This window comes from Notothenia rossii (genome assembly GCF_949606895.1).
Source record: "Notothenia rossii genome assembly, chromosome: 6".
In the NCBI taxonomy this organism is placed as follows: Eukaryota; Metazoa; Chordata; class Actinopteri; order Perciformes; family Nototheniidae; genus Notothenia; species Notothenia rossii.
Genome location: NC_136909.1, coordinates 36,136,863 through 36,152,746, shown reverse-complemented (window position 1 = coordinate 36,152,746; position 15,884 = coordinate 36,136,863). Strand labels below are relative to the sequence as shown.

At 42.3% G+C, this 15,884-nt stretch overlaps 1 protein-coding gene across 8 annotated transcripts in view; it reads left to right on the top strand.

Annotated features, from left to right (window-relative positions):
* Positions 1 to 13,381, top strand: part of LOC307043957 (spermatid perinuclear RNA-binding protein-like) — a 140,475-nt gene extending 127,094 nt beyond the window's left edge. For 7 of the 8 annotated variants that reach the window (XM_079688927.1, XM_079688928.1, XM_079688934.1 and 4 more), the window contains 4 exons: positions 3,985 to 4,125; positions 4,391 to 4,506; positions 4,953 to 5,003; positions 10,212 to 13,381. In XM_079688927.1, the coding sequence (XP_079545053.1) occupies positions 3,985 to 4,125; positions 4,391 to 4,506; positions 4,953 to 5,003; positions 10,212 to 10,353 (450 nt within the window). In that variant the 3' untranslated portion in view covers positions 10,354 to 13,381. Of the gene's footprint in view, positions 1 to 3,984; positions 4,126 to 4,388; positions 4,507 to 4,952; positions 5,004 to 10,211 lie in introns of all 8 variants that reach the window. The other variant, XM_079688931.1, reaches the window with a different exon arrangement.
* Positions 13,382 to 15,884: the final 2,503 nt, after the last annotated feature.

Here is a 15,884-nt window from a genome sequence, read left to right as displayed (position 1 = left end):
CACGGCTCCAACACTTCACAAATTACAGTAGGCCTACCCATAAGGAGCCGTACACATGCCGCAGTTTTTGCGTGGCTCGGTGGCTGTGTCTTTAGTTGAAAGCCCAGAGGCGATCTGTTCATCTGTCATACTGATCATACAGTCAATAACTTTGTTGTTATTAGCATCTGGTTAGCTAGCTATGCTAACGAATATAAGAAGCTTTTTCTCCAACCAGTGAGATAAAGGCACATCTTAATATGGTCATTATAGTTATAACAAAATAAGAGAATAAAGTAAACAGGTATAAAATACTATATGACAGTTAAAAAAGTTGTTATTAATAAACAAGAATACAGTTTGAAAGGGGAGTGATTTGTAAAATATCCATAAAGAAAAATAAATCTGCTTACAGTTCTGTTTCATATGGGTGTTGTGAGATGTATCCATAGATCTCTTCATGTTGCTCTCAAAGTGCATCAGATTGATGCTTTTAACTTCAACATTTAAAAAAAAAAATCTTCCCGGGGGAGGATGGACCCCCCCTAGAGGAGGTTCGGTCCCCCCCCCCCACTTAAATCATGTTCACATGGATAGGATACTAAATACATTTGCTTGCATGCATGCACGAGTCATGGTGAGATATCTTGATTCAGAGGTTGCTGTTTCTTTGCACAGCATGAAAGAAAGGCGAAATGAATGGGCTGTGATTTTAGTATTTTTAAGCAGAGGTCAATAATTTGTACGGCCCTCGGAGGATGTTGAAAAAATTGAAATGGCCCTTGAGAGGAAAAAGGTTCCCCACCCCTGCCCTAGAGAATGAGACGTCCACCCCCCAATTCAAACATGTTCATACAATACTGAATACATTTGAAGCCATTTTGACATCTATTACCTATGTCAATAAGTTTCTGTTTTTGCAGTGTATTTGTCTTTTGTAGAGATTTTTCATTTATTCTTTACACATAAAATGTCTCACCTAGGGCAGCAAATTGTCTAGAACCGGCCCTGGTACTAGGCCTCAAGATCCTTTCTTGTGCTGACACATAGAAACAAATTGGCGGGGCGCACTTCGCACACACTAAAAAATTTCACGCGCTCCGCGCTCACATTATGCTGGGCCCACGTGCCTGAGCACCGCTGCTATGACTCCATCCTAGGGGAAACACTGGTCTGAGTATCGCCCGGCTCCGGTCACCCCGAATCAGTAATCAGCTCGGGTGCACCGACAGAGCGGTTAACTCGGACACTCTTTTGGCTGACGTTAAGGCAAGTAGCAACGCTGTCTTCCACGACAGTGCTTTCAGTGAGGAGAGCTCCAGAGGCTCAAATGGCTCTGTGACCAGAGCCTCGAGCACCAACGGCAGGTCCCACTGCGGGGCGGAGGCGCGCACTACTGGGCGCAGCCTCCTGACCCCCTGTAAAAACCGCAACATCAGTGGATGAGAAAAGGCTGACCTGCCGTCGAATCCCTCATGACAGGAAGAGATGGCTGCTGCATACACTTTTACAGTAGAATGAGCAAGTCCTCTGTCCACCAATAACTGTAAGAAGGATAAAATAGAGCCCAAGTCACAAGATAGGGGCTCTATTCTCCGCCCCTCACACCATCGCTGGAATCCCAGCCCCTTTGGCCTGTAACAGGCTGTGGTGGATCCAGCTCTTGCTGTCTGGATAGACTGAATTAAACTGTCAGACAATCCACCCTGTCTCAGACTGTCCCTCTCAGGAGCCAAACCTGGAGAGGACGGCCCAGAGTGGGTAACGCCCCGATTGCACCTGCCTCTTGAGACATCGGCCCCCAGAACTGGGGGATCGCAGGGCTGGCCCACCTTCATCGGTGTTATCTCTGAGTACCAAGGAACCCCGACGCGATCCGGTGCTACCAGAATGACTGCCAGACGTTCTCGCCTCACTCTCCCCAGAAGAGGGAGAATGAGATGCAGCGGTGGAAAGGCGTATAGCAGCTTCCTTGGCCATGGCGCGTGTGCAAACGCGTCCACCCCCAAGGGTGGGTCGTCGCTCAGGGCCATGGAAAACCACAGGGCACAGTGGCTGCTGTGCCGGCTGGCGAACAGATCCACTTCCGCTCTCCCGAACTGGGCCCAGATCTGCTCCACCACCTCCAGGTGAAGTGTCCATTCGCCTGGCAGGGGCCCGCCCCTCGACATGAGGTCGGCCCCCCTGTTCTCCATTCCCGGGATTTGAAGGGCTTTTCACCTCTGATGCCCATAACCACAGCCTGTACGATGTGGCCAAGAAGGCAGCGGAGCGGACTCCGCCCTGCCTGTTGATATAAGCCACTGTCGTGCTGTTGTCGATCCTGACCAATACATGTCTCCCTTGAATTAGGGGCATGAAATTCTGGAGGACTAACACTACCGCCCGTAGCTCTAGGAGGTTGCTGTGTCGTGTTTCTGTTAGAGACCAGCGCCCACCTATAGCCCTCTTCAGGTAGGTCCCTCCCCATTCTGTTCTGGATGCGTCCGTGAACACTGTGATGTAGGAGGTTACCCGTCCCAGTGGAGACCCCCTCCGGAGGCGCCCGGGAGACCCCCAGAACCGGAGGTTTCCCTCCACTGAGGGGGGGATGGTCACCAGCAGCCGTTTGTGCCTCTTGGGATCCAAACGCAGGCTGGAGAACCACCTCTGCAGGCGGCGCATATGCAGTAACCCCAACGGGACCACAATGTGAGCAGCCACCATGAGACCCAAAGTCTGCATGACCGTTAAAGCTGTCACTGTTGCCCCCTGTCGCAGCCTGTGAACTGCCCGGAGAAGGGACGCACTTCTGCTCCCTGACAGGGTGGCGCGTAGCACGCCTGCATCGAACACCACTCCCAACTACAACGCCTGTTGGTGAGGGATGGGGGTGCTCTTTTTTCAATTGATTGCAAAGCCTAATTTGGTTAGGTGTGTGATCAATTGTGCTGTGAAAAACATTGCCCATTCCCTGGAGCCGGCCATGACTATGAAGTCGTCCAGGTAAAAGAAAGCAGCGGTTGAAGTGCAGTGACCACACATTTCCTGAACGTGCATGGGGATAGGGAGTAGCCGAACGGGAGTCTGTTGTACTCGTAGGCTATTCCCTGAAAGGCAAAACGCAGATACTTTCTGTGCTCTGGCACAATTTCCACATGAAAGTATGCGTCTTTCAGGTCGATGGTGGTGAACCAATCGCCCGGTTGCACCAGCCCCATTGACTGTTTTATGGTTAACATGCGAAATTTCCTGCGACAAATGTGACAATTCAGTCTGCGCAAATCTAGAATGGGTCTGAATTCCCCTGTCTTCTTGAAAACTAGGAAGTACATGGAATAAAAACCCTTTTCTCTGTGCTGAGGCTGCACAACAGACACTGCCTGTTTCTGCACCAGAGCCTGAATCTCTGCTGAGAGGAAATCCATCTCCTCCTGAGATGACAGGTTTACCTCTCGCATGCCTCTGAATGGAGGTGGGATGCTGCAAAACTGAAGTGAATAACCCCGTTTCAGCGTCTTGTCCATCCACTTCGATAAAACACAGCTGAGGCTCCATTCCCCATAACATTTGGACAAGCCCTCAGCTGTGGGAGACAGGTCACATTTCCCGGGACTGCCCAGGGAAGGAAGAACTAATGCCGACCGCCAACTCATCTGGTGCAAGGCCCTGCCACCTTCTTGACTCCTACTGGGTACAGGAAAGATAATTTACCCCTTTTATAAGTGCAGTTATAGTTATTTGTTCTGGGAATGTCATTTTCAAGCCTGAGACCTGGAAAACAGGCTCGGGGCTTGACAGGTTAACAATCACATAAGATAAAGTTAAAAGAGAGCTGGAACCAGACATTTTGAAAGAATCACTGAACAGTTAACCAATTATCAAAATAATCCGTAAACGAACAAATTGATTATTAGTTTCAGCTCTAATTCTCTGAGAAAGACCAACATAAAGAAGAATAAACCTATCTTTTATACACCTTTCATCAGAAGACGTTCTCCTCTGTGTGTTGTTTGTGTGCAACAGGTGGAGGTGGACAAGAAGGTGTTTCGAGGAACAGGTCCAAATAAGAAAGTAGCCAAAGCCAGCGCAGCGCTCGCCGCCCTGAACAGCCTGTTCTCCGGCTCCAAATCTACAAGCATCAAGAAGAAAAGACCCAACCCTCCTGTGAGTACATCACATGCTTCTCTGGTCATCTAAATTAAACCACTTAATATTCAGTGCTCGTGTGTATATGTGTGTGTGTGTGTGTGTGTGTGTGTGTGTGTGTGTGTGTGTGTGTGTGTGTGTGTGTGTGTGTGTGTGTGTGTGTGTGTGTGTGTGTGTGTGTGTGTGTGTGTGTGTGTGTGTGTGTGTGTGTGTGTGTGTGTGTGTGTGTGTGTGTGTGTGTGTGTGTGTGTGTGTGTGTGTGTGTGTGTGTGTGGCCAAAGAGACCCGTAACCTCGATGCTGACGCTCCCGGCCCTCGCTGCCAGACCTCCAATTGTCCCCGTCCTCCCCAGAGCCCCCTACATCAGCACACAACACACACATGGATACATCCCCCCGGGTGAGTTTTACTAGAATAAGAAGACAATCACTTATATTTACAATATAATTATTGTAGCGTAAGTTTTCACAAAAAATAAAATGTTCAATATTTTAATCATAATTATTAAACATAGATATTAAAAGGTTGAAGGTGGGTGAATTGTATCACAGTTTTTAGTGTTTGAGTATTATTTGGATTTTTGGGGAAATACACTAATTTGCTTTATAGATAACAGGATAACAGTTTTATGATTTCTTTTAATTCCATCAACTTTTCAGGAACTGTGGGAGAAAATAGCTTTTTTGGCAAATACGGCACATTTACATGATGGATTCAAGTGTTCATGTTATTTAAATAAATACTAATACAAACACAACTGCTTTTATGTCTGTACAGTGAATACAAACATGCATGGTATGTGCAATAATTACACTGTGGTACGCTTTTTCTCTTTCTCCTCTCAGGTTTTGGGGCTCCTTATGGTTACAGCCCTGCAGGCGCCCTCCCTCACTACGGTAAACTCATTCACTGATCAATAATCCCTCCATTCGATTTTTTCCATCACTACATCACAACATTTGAGTTTTTGTTTTGTTTTGCTTGGCTCTCCCTTAGGTTTTCCTTCCAGAGTTCCCTCAGTAGTTTTCCCAGTCATCAGAGTCCCCACAGCATACCCCATCACCCACCTCTACCCCTATTAGGACCCTCAATCACCTCTCCAACTTCAGAGGAAGTCACTGATTAAAGTTAGATTGACTTTTTATGTTCAGGACACACACTTTAAACACCAAAAAACAACAGTGGATTACACAGACCTTTGACTAGTTGACCCAATCAGTTGCACTGTATAGCATGTTCCCTTATTAGCAACCAACTCGATCAATTTGGCATTCAGAAAGTTGGGCGGCCTGATTACAAAAATAAGCTCTTTGGTCATCAAATCATTATACAACGACAAAATAAGTTCAGTGTTATAAAGACTGGTAACGTTTAGTATTGAACGTATTAAATGGACATTCACTAAAAGGAACTAAATCTACTAAAGGGAACACAAATAAGCCACTTATGAAATGTAAACAATACAGACAAAAAGCATATTTTTTAGGTACGAAAAAATAAATAAAAATAATGACACAGATTACACAAGTACACAAACTACTTAATATCCAATGTAGGAAATTAAACAAAAAACTGTACAAAGGAACTTCCTCTGTTTTTGCAGTTCTTAATAGGATGATTAATATCCTAAACCATGATTAACTAAATACAAAAGCACCATAGCAAGGAAAAAATAACATGTGGTCATAAATAAATATTTAATAAAACTAAATGTTCATCCAACAAGGGGAACCAATTTGTTGCAGTTTTAGTCGGTATTTATTAACTTTTCTATATTGTGTCCTGTAGGTGATTTTTGTTTTCCAAAAGTGGCTGACTCAATTTGACTGTAGAAAACATACACAATTGAGAGCCTCTGTATGGAACTAAATAAAATAGTATACATCCAAGGGAACTGAAACTAAATACATATTCAATGCAAGGAGATAAAAATCCACTGCACTGCAGTTTCAAGGCCAAATATATATATATATATGTGTAGTCCAGTTCTGGGAACTGAGCATCCACTTTAACAAACTGAATTACTAGCCTCTCTATAGGTACCTATAATAACACCAACTACCAGTAATCAACATAGGAAATGTAAATATCCATTGTTATGAACTTTAAAAAACACTTACCATAGAAGACCGCACAATACACTACTGTATATAGTATCAGGAAAGAAGTAAAGAGGTAAAGCAACATTTATGGGAAACTTAAAAAATAAAGTTACTTACTATACACTAACTATTAAGTATCTACAGCAGGGGTCGGCAACCCCTGGCACGCGTGCCAGCATTGGCACGCGGCACCGTAACCAGTGGCACACTAGGAATAAGTGGAATAAGTGTGCAAAAATATTTAAATTATATTTTCGGATCCTGAACGAGACCGCCGCCAGAGCGCGTCTCCCCGTTACCTGCAGAAGGAAGCCATGAACGCAACGTAGCCCGCTCTCTTTAACTCCAGGTGACTTTCTGCCGCTTTCCTCCGTGGTGCAGTGCTGATCGTTTCACCACGGAGGAAAGCACTAAGCTAATTGCAGTACCCATAAGGAGCTGTACAAATGCCGCAGTTTTTGTGTGGCTGTGTCTTTAGTTGAAAGCCCAGTGGCGATCTGCTCATCTCTCATCGAAATGATATGCTACAAAGGGGCGGACTGGCCATCTGTGTGTTGAACTTTCCTGTCGGCTCCCAGACCGTAGTCGAGGAGGGCAGAAGAAACAAGCTTTAGGTTCAATAACCCACTTAAGCTTAAATGACTGGAGAGAGGCGAGCTCTTCTTGGGAGGCCGTTGCATTTATTTAGCTGTTCTTCTGTTTCACAAAATACATCACAGACCTCTTTTTTTCTGCTTCCTCGTTTCACTTCCAGAAACATACACACGTTCCCTCACTGTCGCTCTACCATCCACAAAAACACACATGCACAAGCCACACCCCTCTCTCTCTCTTAAAAGGGACAGCGATCTCATCTAACTCTGACTCCTAATATCATAACATGTGTGCTCTGGAGAATCACAGAACGGACGATCGTCCTTATTATTATGCCGTTTAAACAAATCATTTAAATGTGTTTGTTAAATTCGGCATCATGTAAGTTGCGCTGACAGGCCCACACACTACTTCCCCGCAGCGAGGCTCCCCCGCCCTCCTGCTGATAGTTGACGAGCGTCAAGCTCCTCAACCCCCCCCCCCCCCCCCGTTGATGATTTTCGATCGTTGGCACGCTGATAACAATTTTTTTTTTAAATGGCACTTCATATCAAAAAGGTTGCCGACCCCTGATCTACAGTATGGCTCTAAACTGTCAGCGTAAGGAAGTAAACAAAAAACGACACCTACCATGACAGACTTCAATACAATGGTGTATATCAGGGAACAAAGCTGCAAAGAGGAAAGCATTTTCTGTGGGGAACTAAACAAATAGAGCACTAGCAAAACACTTACTGTTAAGTATCCAGGTAATTGTTTGGAAGTTAAAAACTATAAAAACCTACAACATTTACAGTGCTGTATATCAGGGAACTAAATAAGTAAACTGCAATGAGCTGAAGTTTTTTTGGGGGGAACTAAAGAAATTAGGCTACCAACTTAACACTTTCTATTAAGTATCTATAGTATGGAACTAAACAGTCACTGTAAGGAATGAAAACATTAGCCGCTTTTCATATATTTTTTAAAATATTGTCTGCTTATCTGTATTATTGTGTTGCATTGTTGGAGAAGCCTGTGACCTAAGATTTTCAATGACATAATTACTCTGTAGCTATGTTAGTTTGACAATAAAGAACCTTGAACCTTCACACCAAGTACTTAGCTGGTACTTGTCCCCAGTACGTGTTCCCCCCAAACTCTTTAGTCCCTGGAACTGTCCTAGTAGATTGCATTATCACCGGAATAAGTCCCTGAGGGAGGATTAGGCAAATGAAGCCGCATTTATCTGTGACTTTCTGTTTGTGTGTGAGGGGGGGGTCAGTGGATCAGAGTGGCAGGTAACGCTCGCTGCGGCGTTTTACGGTGTGTGGTTTGCAATTCGCCCAGCCAATCAGAAATTGTTAGTGCGGCCGACATACCCACAAACCATTTCCTCCACCACCTCTCTAGCAGGGACTATCTGGAGGTGAAAAGGTTTGTGCGAACTAGGGACTAGTTCCAGATCTTTTTTGGTGTGAAACCAAATCTCCCTCCCCCCTAGGATGCACTGAATCTCCTGAGCACCCCCCATCGGCCTAGTTCGGGGGGAAAAGTACTCCGGTTTTAAAGCGCCTATTGCTAATATTAGTAGGGAACTAAGTCATTACTGCAATAACACTGTGTGATGTTGTTTGTTTGTTTGTATTTTATGTATCTCTGTTTTCTTATGATTTAGAAAGGTTCCTGTTGAGATCAAAAGAAAAAAATATGAATAACAATTGGTTTGCACTGATAATATTTTTATTTTTGTTTGGATGGTGAGAGTCCAGGTTTACATTTGCTGTTGTTTTTGAGCCATTTTGTGTCGGGTGAAAATACTTTATTTTCAAGAAGATTTGAATTCTGACCTGTTTGTAGGTTATATTCTGTTGAAATAAATGAATCATTTTGTCTACAGCTGAATAACTTGTACTTTGTAAAGCTTTCAAAACCCAGTCGCTGGTTCATTTATCAATTATGACTTTTCCGTGATGTGGCCATGAACCCAAGTAAAGTTATAATCCCTCAGCTAGCATGTTGCTATCCCCTCTTTCCCAAACACCAATTGTCCAATCATATTTTAGCAACTGGAAAAAAACTGATTTATCAAGCTTTGGTTTTATCCACGTTGAAGCATTTGGCATGGAGCTGTAATACAACAGAATTGTAATGGTGACATAATAGAGTGGTGCAGTGATGAAGCATTTCTGTTGGCAGACCTTGAAGTTAGCATTGCAAGGTCTCCCTTGACAAATCGCAATGGGATTTTCTAAGTATATTGCAGAAAATAACATGTTCATGATACTTACACATTTTATTCAGCATGATTATCTCCACAAATTCAAACCGCTTTTGACTTTAAAAGCATAAATGCTATCGCCACAAGTCAAAAGCTTACGTAATGCTGTAAATGAACTACATCACCACCGCTAAGCTAAAGGGGGACTTGTGTCGGCATGATGAAGTTTACTATTGTATATTACTTGTTAACCACTGCTGTTATTATGACACATAGAAGCTTCGGACATTCACAAGTAGGTTAACTGCACATGTATGTTATGTTAAAGAACAAAACGTGAACATCTCTTCAGCTCGTGTTAACCACAGGCCTTGTTTCAGGCCTCTAAAGAAAAACACTTTTTTTTTAAATTGACTTGGAGACGAGGGAATATGTCATGCTAACTCATTCTGGATTTTTGGGTTCGTTCCCGCACCACTTTTTAACAAAACTTTTTACTAGACTTCAACTTTTTACAAGCTTGTCTTCATTGAATTTATAACAGAAAAACCCATGTACAGTAGCTAATGTTAGCTGATAGCTAGCTAGCTACAGCTCATTAAATCTGCCAGTGACACGCTTTAATTCAGTTGTAATAAGTCTGCTTCATTTTTTGAATAAAGGCACATTTTTTATGAGAATAACTATCAAATTTAATTTCCAAACCTGCGATTTTTATCCTGGTAAAACTACATAATGTACCATGCATAAATTGGAAGCTTGACAGGCATAGCATTTTTTACTTAGCAGGCAGATAGAAATGATGGTCCGAACTTTCAAAATAAAAGCCATGATGTAATGTCTGTGAATTGTATTTGAAGTAAAAGCTGCACCGGGCTGTTCCAGAAATGTAGCTGTTTGTTATAACTGGCAAACACCCAGAAAACACCTGTGCTAGAGGCGCTTGTAGAGAAACATTGTAATACTGATTTAAAAAAATGTAATAGGATGCACTGAATCTCCTGAGCACTAAGAATGCCTGGGAGATACTTTCTGAGAGCAGCTACAAAAAGTATGTATTCTGCTTTGAATGTGCAACCTTGTCTCTGATCACATGTTTAAAACATTCCCCATTCCTTCTAATCAACTCAGAGTGCAGGACAAAGAGGACACATTAAGTGCTGATGATTACTTCTGTTAACCCAGTTGCTCGTGTCTCCTGTCTTTAGGCGGCCTGTACATCGACAGTGCCTATTACCAGCCGCAGACCATCGCCACACCTATCATCATCCACCTGGGCCCTCAGGATCTTTTCTGACCCGACCGAAACACAGAGGCCAGACTCTGCATCGGCCTCGGCCCCCCGCTTAACCCCTCGCCCTTTTTAAACTCTGCCAGCGCCTCTCAATTACTGCAGCGCCGCTCCCTCGGGACTCTCCTTCCACACGAGATGCGGCAGCAATATTGAAAGCAATATGGAGGAGACAACACTGCGGGCAACACTCTGTCAAGTCAAGGTCGGGTTTTAGTGAAGAGGCGAGACTTTGTTCGCCAGCGCTCTCAGAAAATGTCAATAAAACATAAAGCAATAATTCTCCTGCCTTTGGGTATCTCAACATGTTCAAAAGCAACTTCAGCAGAATTCAAACAGACCAACACCGGCACATTCACCACAATGTGACCTGTATGTCAATATATTTACTATCTGTATATATGAATGTTTGTGAGTTTTGAATATATATATATAAACATGTTAATATGTTTGAATATGTAAAACCCGCTGACAGGTAAAGAAAAGTATTCATAATATATCTCTGAATGTAAATAGTAGCTTTCTATTTAAACACTCAGCAATGCTATCTATGAATATTAAGATTTAAATTAATTTTACAAATTCTATTATACTATTGGTATGCTGGTATATATTCCCTATTCAAACATGATAACATATTGTATACAAAGTATTGATTTTCCCTGAGATAAATGTAACATACTATTTGACATAACAAGGTTTTCATTATTTATTAGCCCACAAATAATCTCTTAAATTGAAGCTTTGTCACCAGTCGTAAAGTCCACTTATGTCACACGTCTGTTGGGTTTAAATCAATGGTTACCAACCCGAGGGCATGGGCCCCCTCAAAAGCACACAGGACAAATATTAGAGGAAGAGGAAAACAAATATTTCTACTACATAACGTTGCGTTAAAGGCTCTCAGACAGAATCATATATATAACTATAACAACCAACACCCAGGGCCAACTTGTGGCCCCACGCAAAGTAATGTGATGAGGCCCTCTGTGTCGCGAGCGTCGACGGGGGACGGGGGGTGGATGCGAGGTGAGGCCCCACGTAGTCTGCGTGATCTGCGTGTATGGAGGAGCGGGCCTGCCAACACCTACAGTATTTTACAACTAGATGAGCAGGAGTGCAGCTTTGGAATTTGTTAATCAGTACATTATTAAACTTTGATAACTTTTTGCTATGTAAAGATGGAGAGTTATATCTATCTGAGCAATCTTTTACTTTACGCTGGTTAGCTTTTTGCTTAATTTGTTAGCATTAAAGAACTACAAACTCCGCACAATGGGGGATCGGGCTTTCTGTGCAGCTGTTCCTCGTCTGTGGAATTCCCTCCCAGACAACCTGAGGACTCCACAGACCACTGATGCCTTCAAGAAAGGCTTAAAAATCTTTCTTTTTAAAAAAGCTTTTGATTAAACTTTTGTTTATTTTGTTTGTTTTTATTATGCCTCCTGTAGCACCTTGGGATTGCTGTGAGCAATGAAAGGTGCTTTATACATCGAATTTATTATTATTATTATTACTACATCTCCCATGATGCTTGAGGGCAGATATTGCTGCAGTTGAATGGTGAGAAAATAGTGTGCAGTGATGATGTATTTTTGTAGGCCGACCCGCAAGTTAGAATCGCTAGGGCCCCCTCGACAAAAACCAATGGGATTTTTACATTGGATCTCGGTATATCGCTGAAAAAAAAGCTCTGTGGCAAACATAAATGTATGATACTCATCACGCGTTGTTTGGCAGGGTAATCTACACATATTTACACCACCCAATGATTTTGAACGGTAAATTCAATCGCTAGAAGTCAAAAGCTAACGCTTTAAACAAACAACATCGGCACGTCACCACCGCTATCAAAAGGCGGAATTGTGTCTGTGTGATTACGTTTAGTGGTCTCTTTAAGTCACTGGTTAGCATCCGCCAATTTTAGGACATATAGAAGCTTTGTACATTCATGAGTGGAGTATTTACTGAAGTATTTTATGTCATAAAACCGATCCTAAAAATCTCTTTAGCTTGTGTTAACCACAGACCTCATTTCAGGCATCTACCGAAAAAGCACCTTTAAAAAAAAAACAAAAAAACATTGACTTCAAGATGAGAGAACTGTAAGTGGTAAAAGGCTGGATCATTTCAGGGTTGTTCTAGGACTGGTTCTGACACAACTCTATAACATTGCTATCCTAGTTGACTATAGCTCAGATGTCAACAAGTGTTGCTAAGAGTTACCTGATGCCAAGTGCATACAAAACCTGACATTTTGGTAAATAGTTTAGAAGATACACTTCCCGTTTGGGAATATGTGACCATTCTTCAAGAGAATGTCTCAAAATGACTCTAAAGCAGGCTATGCATGCTAACCATTAGCACCTCACTGTCCACCAAATATTTGATTTAAGAGTCTGATGAAATGACCTGCTAATATTTAGTTTTTGCATTATTCCTCACTGCAGCCTGACTGAAAGCACAAGTGTTTAAAGCAATACTTCACTCAGGAACCTTCAAACTAAATATGATCATGGGAAACAAACAACAGAGAGTACGGCAAGCTCCTCGGCACTGTCGACGAGACAATGCTCAAACAGAATGTAAATGCCACCGTGGATGTTACAAACACCTGATTTAATAATATTGTACTGAATGTCTCTGGGAGAATGTAAAACCCTACTTTTCTTATGCTGCAGAACATTTTACAAGAATCAAAGTAATAAGAGGAGAGTTTTGTTTCCTTTTCTTTAAATAATTATTCAGTTGGATTCATAGGACCAAATGTTTAAAACATGCTTGACATTTTTATTCTAGGAAAATTGGCCAAACCAGATAATAATCAAATGTTATGTCACAATTATAAATGTTTTTAGGAGGAATAACCAAATCCAGTGAATCCAGTGCAGATTCCCGATGAATTGACACATCCTTTGTAAAAATGTTGGTTCTTGTCTCACTCAGTAGTTTTGTCGTGTCTGAACTTCCAAACTCTGCACAGCTCCAGTAGTCTTCTCTGGGATTATGTGTGAAATCAAAGAGGCTTTTCTGATTTGTAACAGTCGTGCGAAACCTGGAAATTAAAAAAAATGTGTAACAAGAAAAGACGAGGCATGAAAGAATTTGGAGTTTGATGTGTGTTCCTACTTCATCAGTTTTTTTTTTTCTTTCAGTCACACTTGGCTGCCGCGGAGCTAATTACATCTGAGCGAACAGAGAGAGTGAAAGAAACGTTGGATTACACACAGAGAATCAAATAAAGGCCCAAAACAAGACATTTAAACCAGCTGCTTGAATGAAAAGCTGAAGAACTTAATGAGTAAAACTGTGTTTGTAACTCCACAGGAAGCGCATTTGGTCTCCAGTATCCCACTGATGTTAGCCAATTCTCACCTCAGTGCTACACCACATGGAAGCCATAAGAACACACACACATTTTAATTTGTCACTGGCTTAAAAATACTTCCACTTATTGTCCTGGTAACATCCAGTTGTTGCCAGAGGCATAGCACAGCAGAGGCAGATAAAAACCGCCATCAGTCAAAGTGTTGTTTTTACCTGTCGGTATGTGACTGGAATATCTATCTAGATCTATTGAATAACTCACTAAGGGGCCCAATTATGCTGATTTTCAGGTTCATATGAGTATTTAGTGCCTCTACTGTGACATGTCTCCATGCTTTAATGTTCAAAAAGCTCTTTTTCTCATACTGCCTGTGCTGCAGCACCTCTTTTCACCCTCTGTCTGAAACCAGAGCCCAGTCTGCTTTGATTGGTTAGCTGACCGGCACTGTTGTGATTGGTCAACCGGTTAGAGATGTCCTGCTCCTTAACCCTGTTATTCCTACCACTATGTCGTGACAAAATACTGTGCCGTAAGAGATCGTCAGGTGTGCCGTGAGAAATTGTAAAATGTCACTTAATCGCTCCAAAAATATTATTTAGTTGCTGCAAATAAAATCCAACACTACCATTCGCTTCAAAACAAGAATACGGATTATTTTGTTTGCCTGCATTGACAAATTGAGAAACGGGTAATTTTATTGAGAAAAATACATATTAGAGAGAGATCTCAAAGATAGCTACTTCGGCACTGAACCCCTAGCGGAATTGAGAGACTTGTCAGCTAGCTTCTTTAGACTGAGCCTGTCAAACTGTCAATGACTGTTTCTGGTGAGTGGTAACCTGTCATTATTTAACAAGCCATGCCCACCTTACTTTCATAAAAAAAAATTTTTTTCTTTAATTGAGTTCAAATATTGAGTTGATGAACTAGCAAGATTAGTTTTTAGCCAGATCATCCATTAGCCTTAGTAGGCCTTTGATGAGTCTTATCCTCCATACATTTATGGTGTTGAATTTCAGACTGACACAAATCAGCGCTTTCCCAGATTTGTGAACAGAATGTATTAAATGCTGCTCAGACCTCAGCAAGCCTGCAGACTTGAACCTTCATGATCCTTCAGCCAAAATAAAAACTCTTGCAGGGAATGTTGTTTGTTCCAACTGCTTTTATCTCTACCAATGAAATCATGGATGTTTAGTGTTCGGTGAGGCAGAAGCCTGAATGCAGATGGCGTGGATGTCGGTATCAGATGGAGGTTTAGGTCCTGCTGGTATTTTCAGCGGTGAGAAAGAAGCCAGAAGGTGTTGGATTACGCAACGTGGGGACATGCAGCCCTCACTGATGGCAGGCTGTCATCTTACTTTGGCGCTCAGGACCATGATGCAGTGCAGCACAAACAAAAAAAAATCGTCCTCGAAACACCTCTGACATCAGTTCGAAGGATAAAGGACGGTCACACTGTATATATGTATATTTGTGATGATGCGACTTCTTGTTATATATGACAAATCATTATTAGTAGCATTAGTTACTGTATCATTGTAAGTATCATATCACCTAATTATTGCCAATACACAGCAGTACCCAGTAGAACTGACCAATCACGTGTGAGAAGGCTTTGCAGCAGTCCTTGTGGAGAGTGAATGAAGTGGAGGGCATTGTTAGGAATCCAATTTAAGAGCTTATTTTCTATAGTCTGACAACCATTTAGTTCTTTGTACACTAACATGTAAACTCAAATACTGTTCAGTTCATGAACATAGTGACATCACAATGTAACACTTTTGTTCTATGCTAGAGCTCCAACACATTGTACGTGATAGGTTAAGAGGCGGGACATTTCTAAGTGGTTGACCAATCAGAACAAAGCCGGCCAGCCAACCAATCAGAGCAGACTGGGCTCTGGTTTCAGACAGAGGGTGAAAAGAGGTGCTGCAGCACAGGCAGTATGAGATCAAAAAAGAACTTTGTGAACATTAAAGCATGGAGACGTGTCACAGTAGACACACAAAATACTGTACTAATATGAACCTGAAAATCAGAATGGTAGGGCCCCTTTAAGGACCTAAAAATATCAGGATTCACTGGTCCTTCTTACCATCTGAGCTTCAACAAATCCAAAGAGAAAAGCTCTGAACATGTTTGAATGTTAGACCACAGCCTCCTCTGCTGGCGGAGTGTCCTTTGCTCGCTCAGTGCACAACCTCACTAATGGGTTTAGTTGCAGATATCCAGCTCATTATGTCAGTACTGTGTAACAGC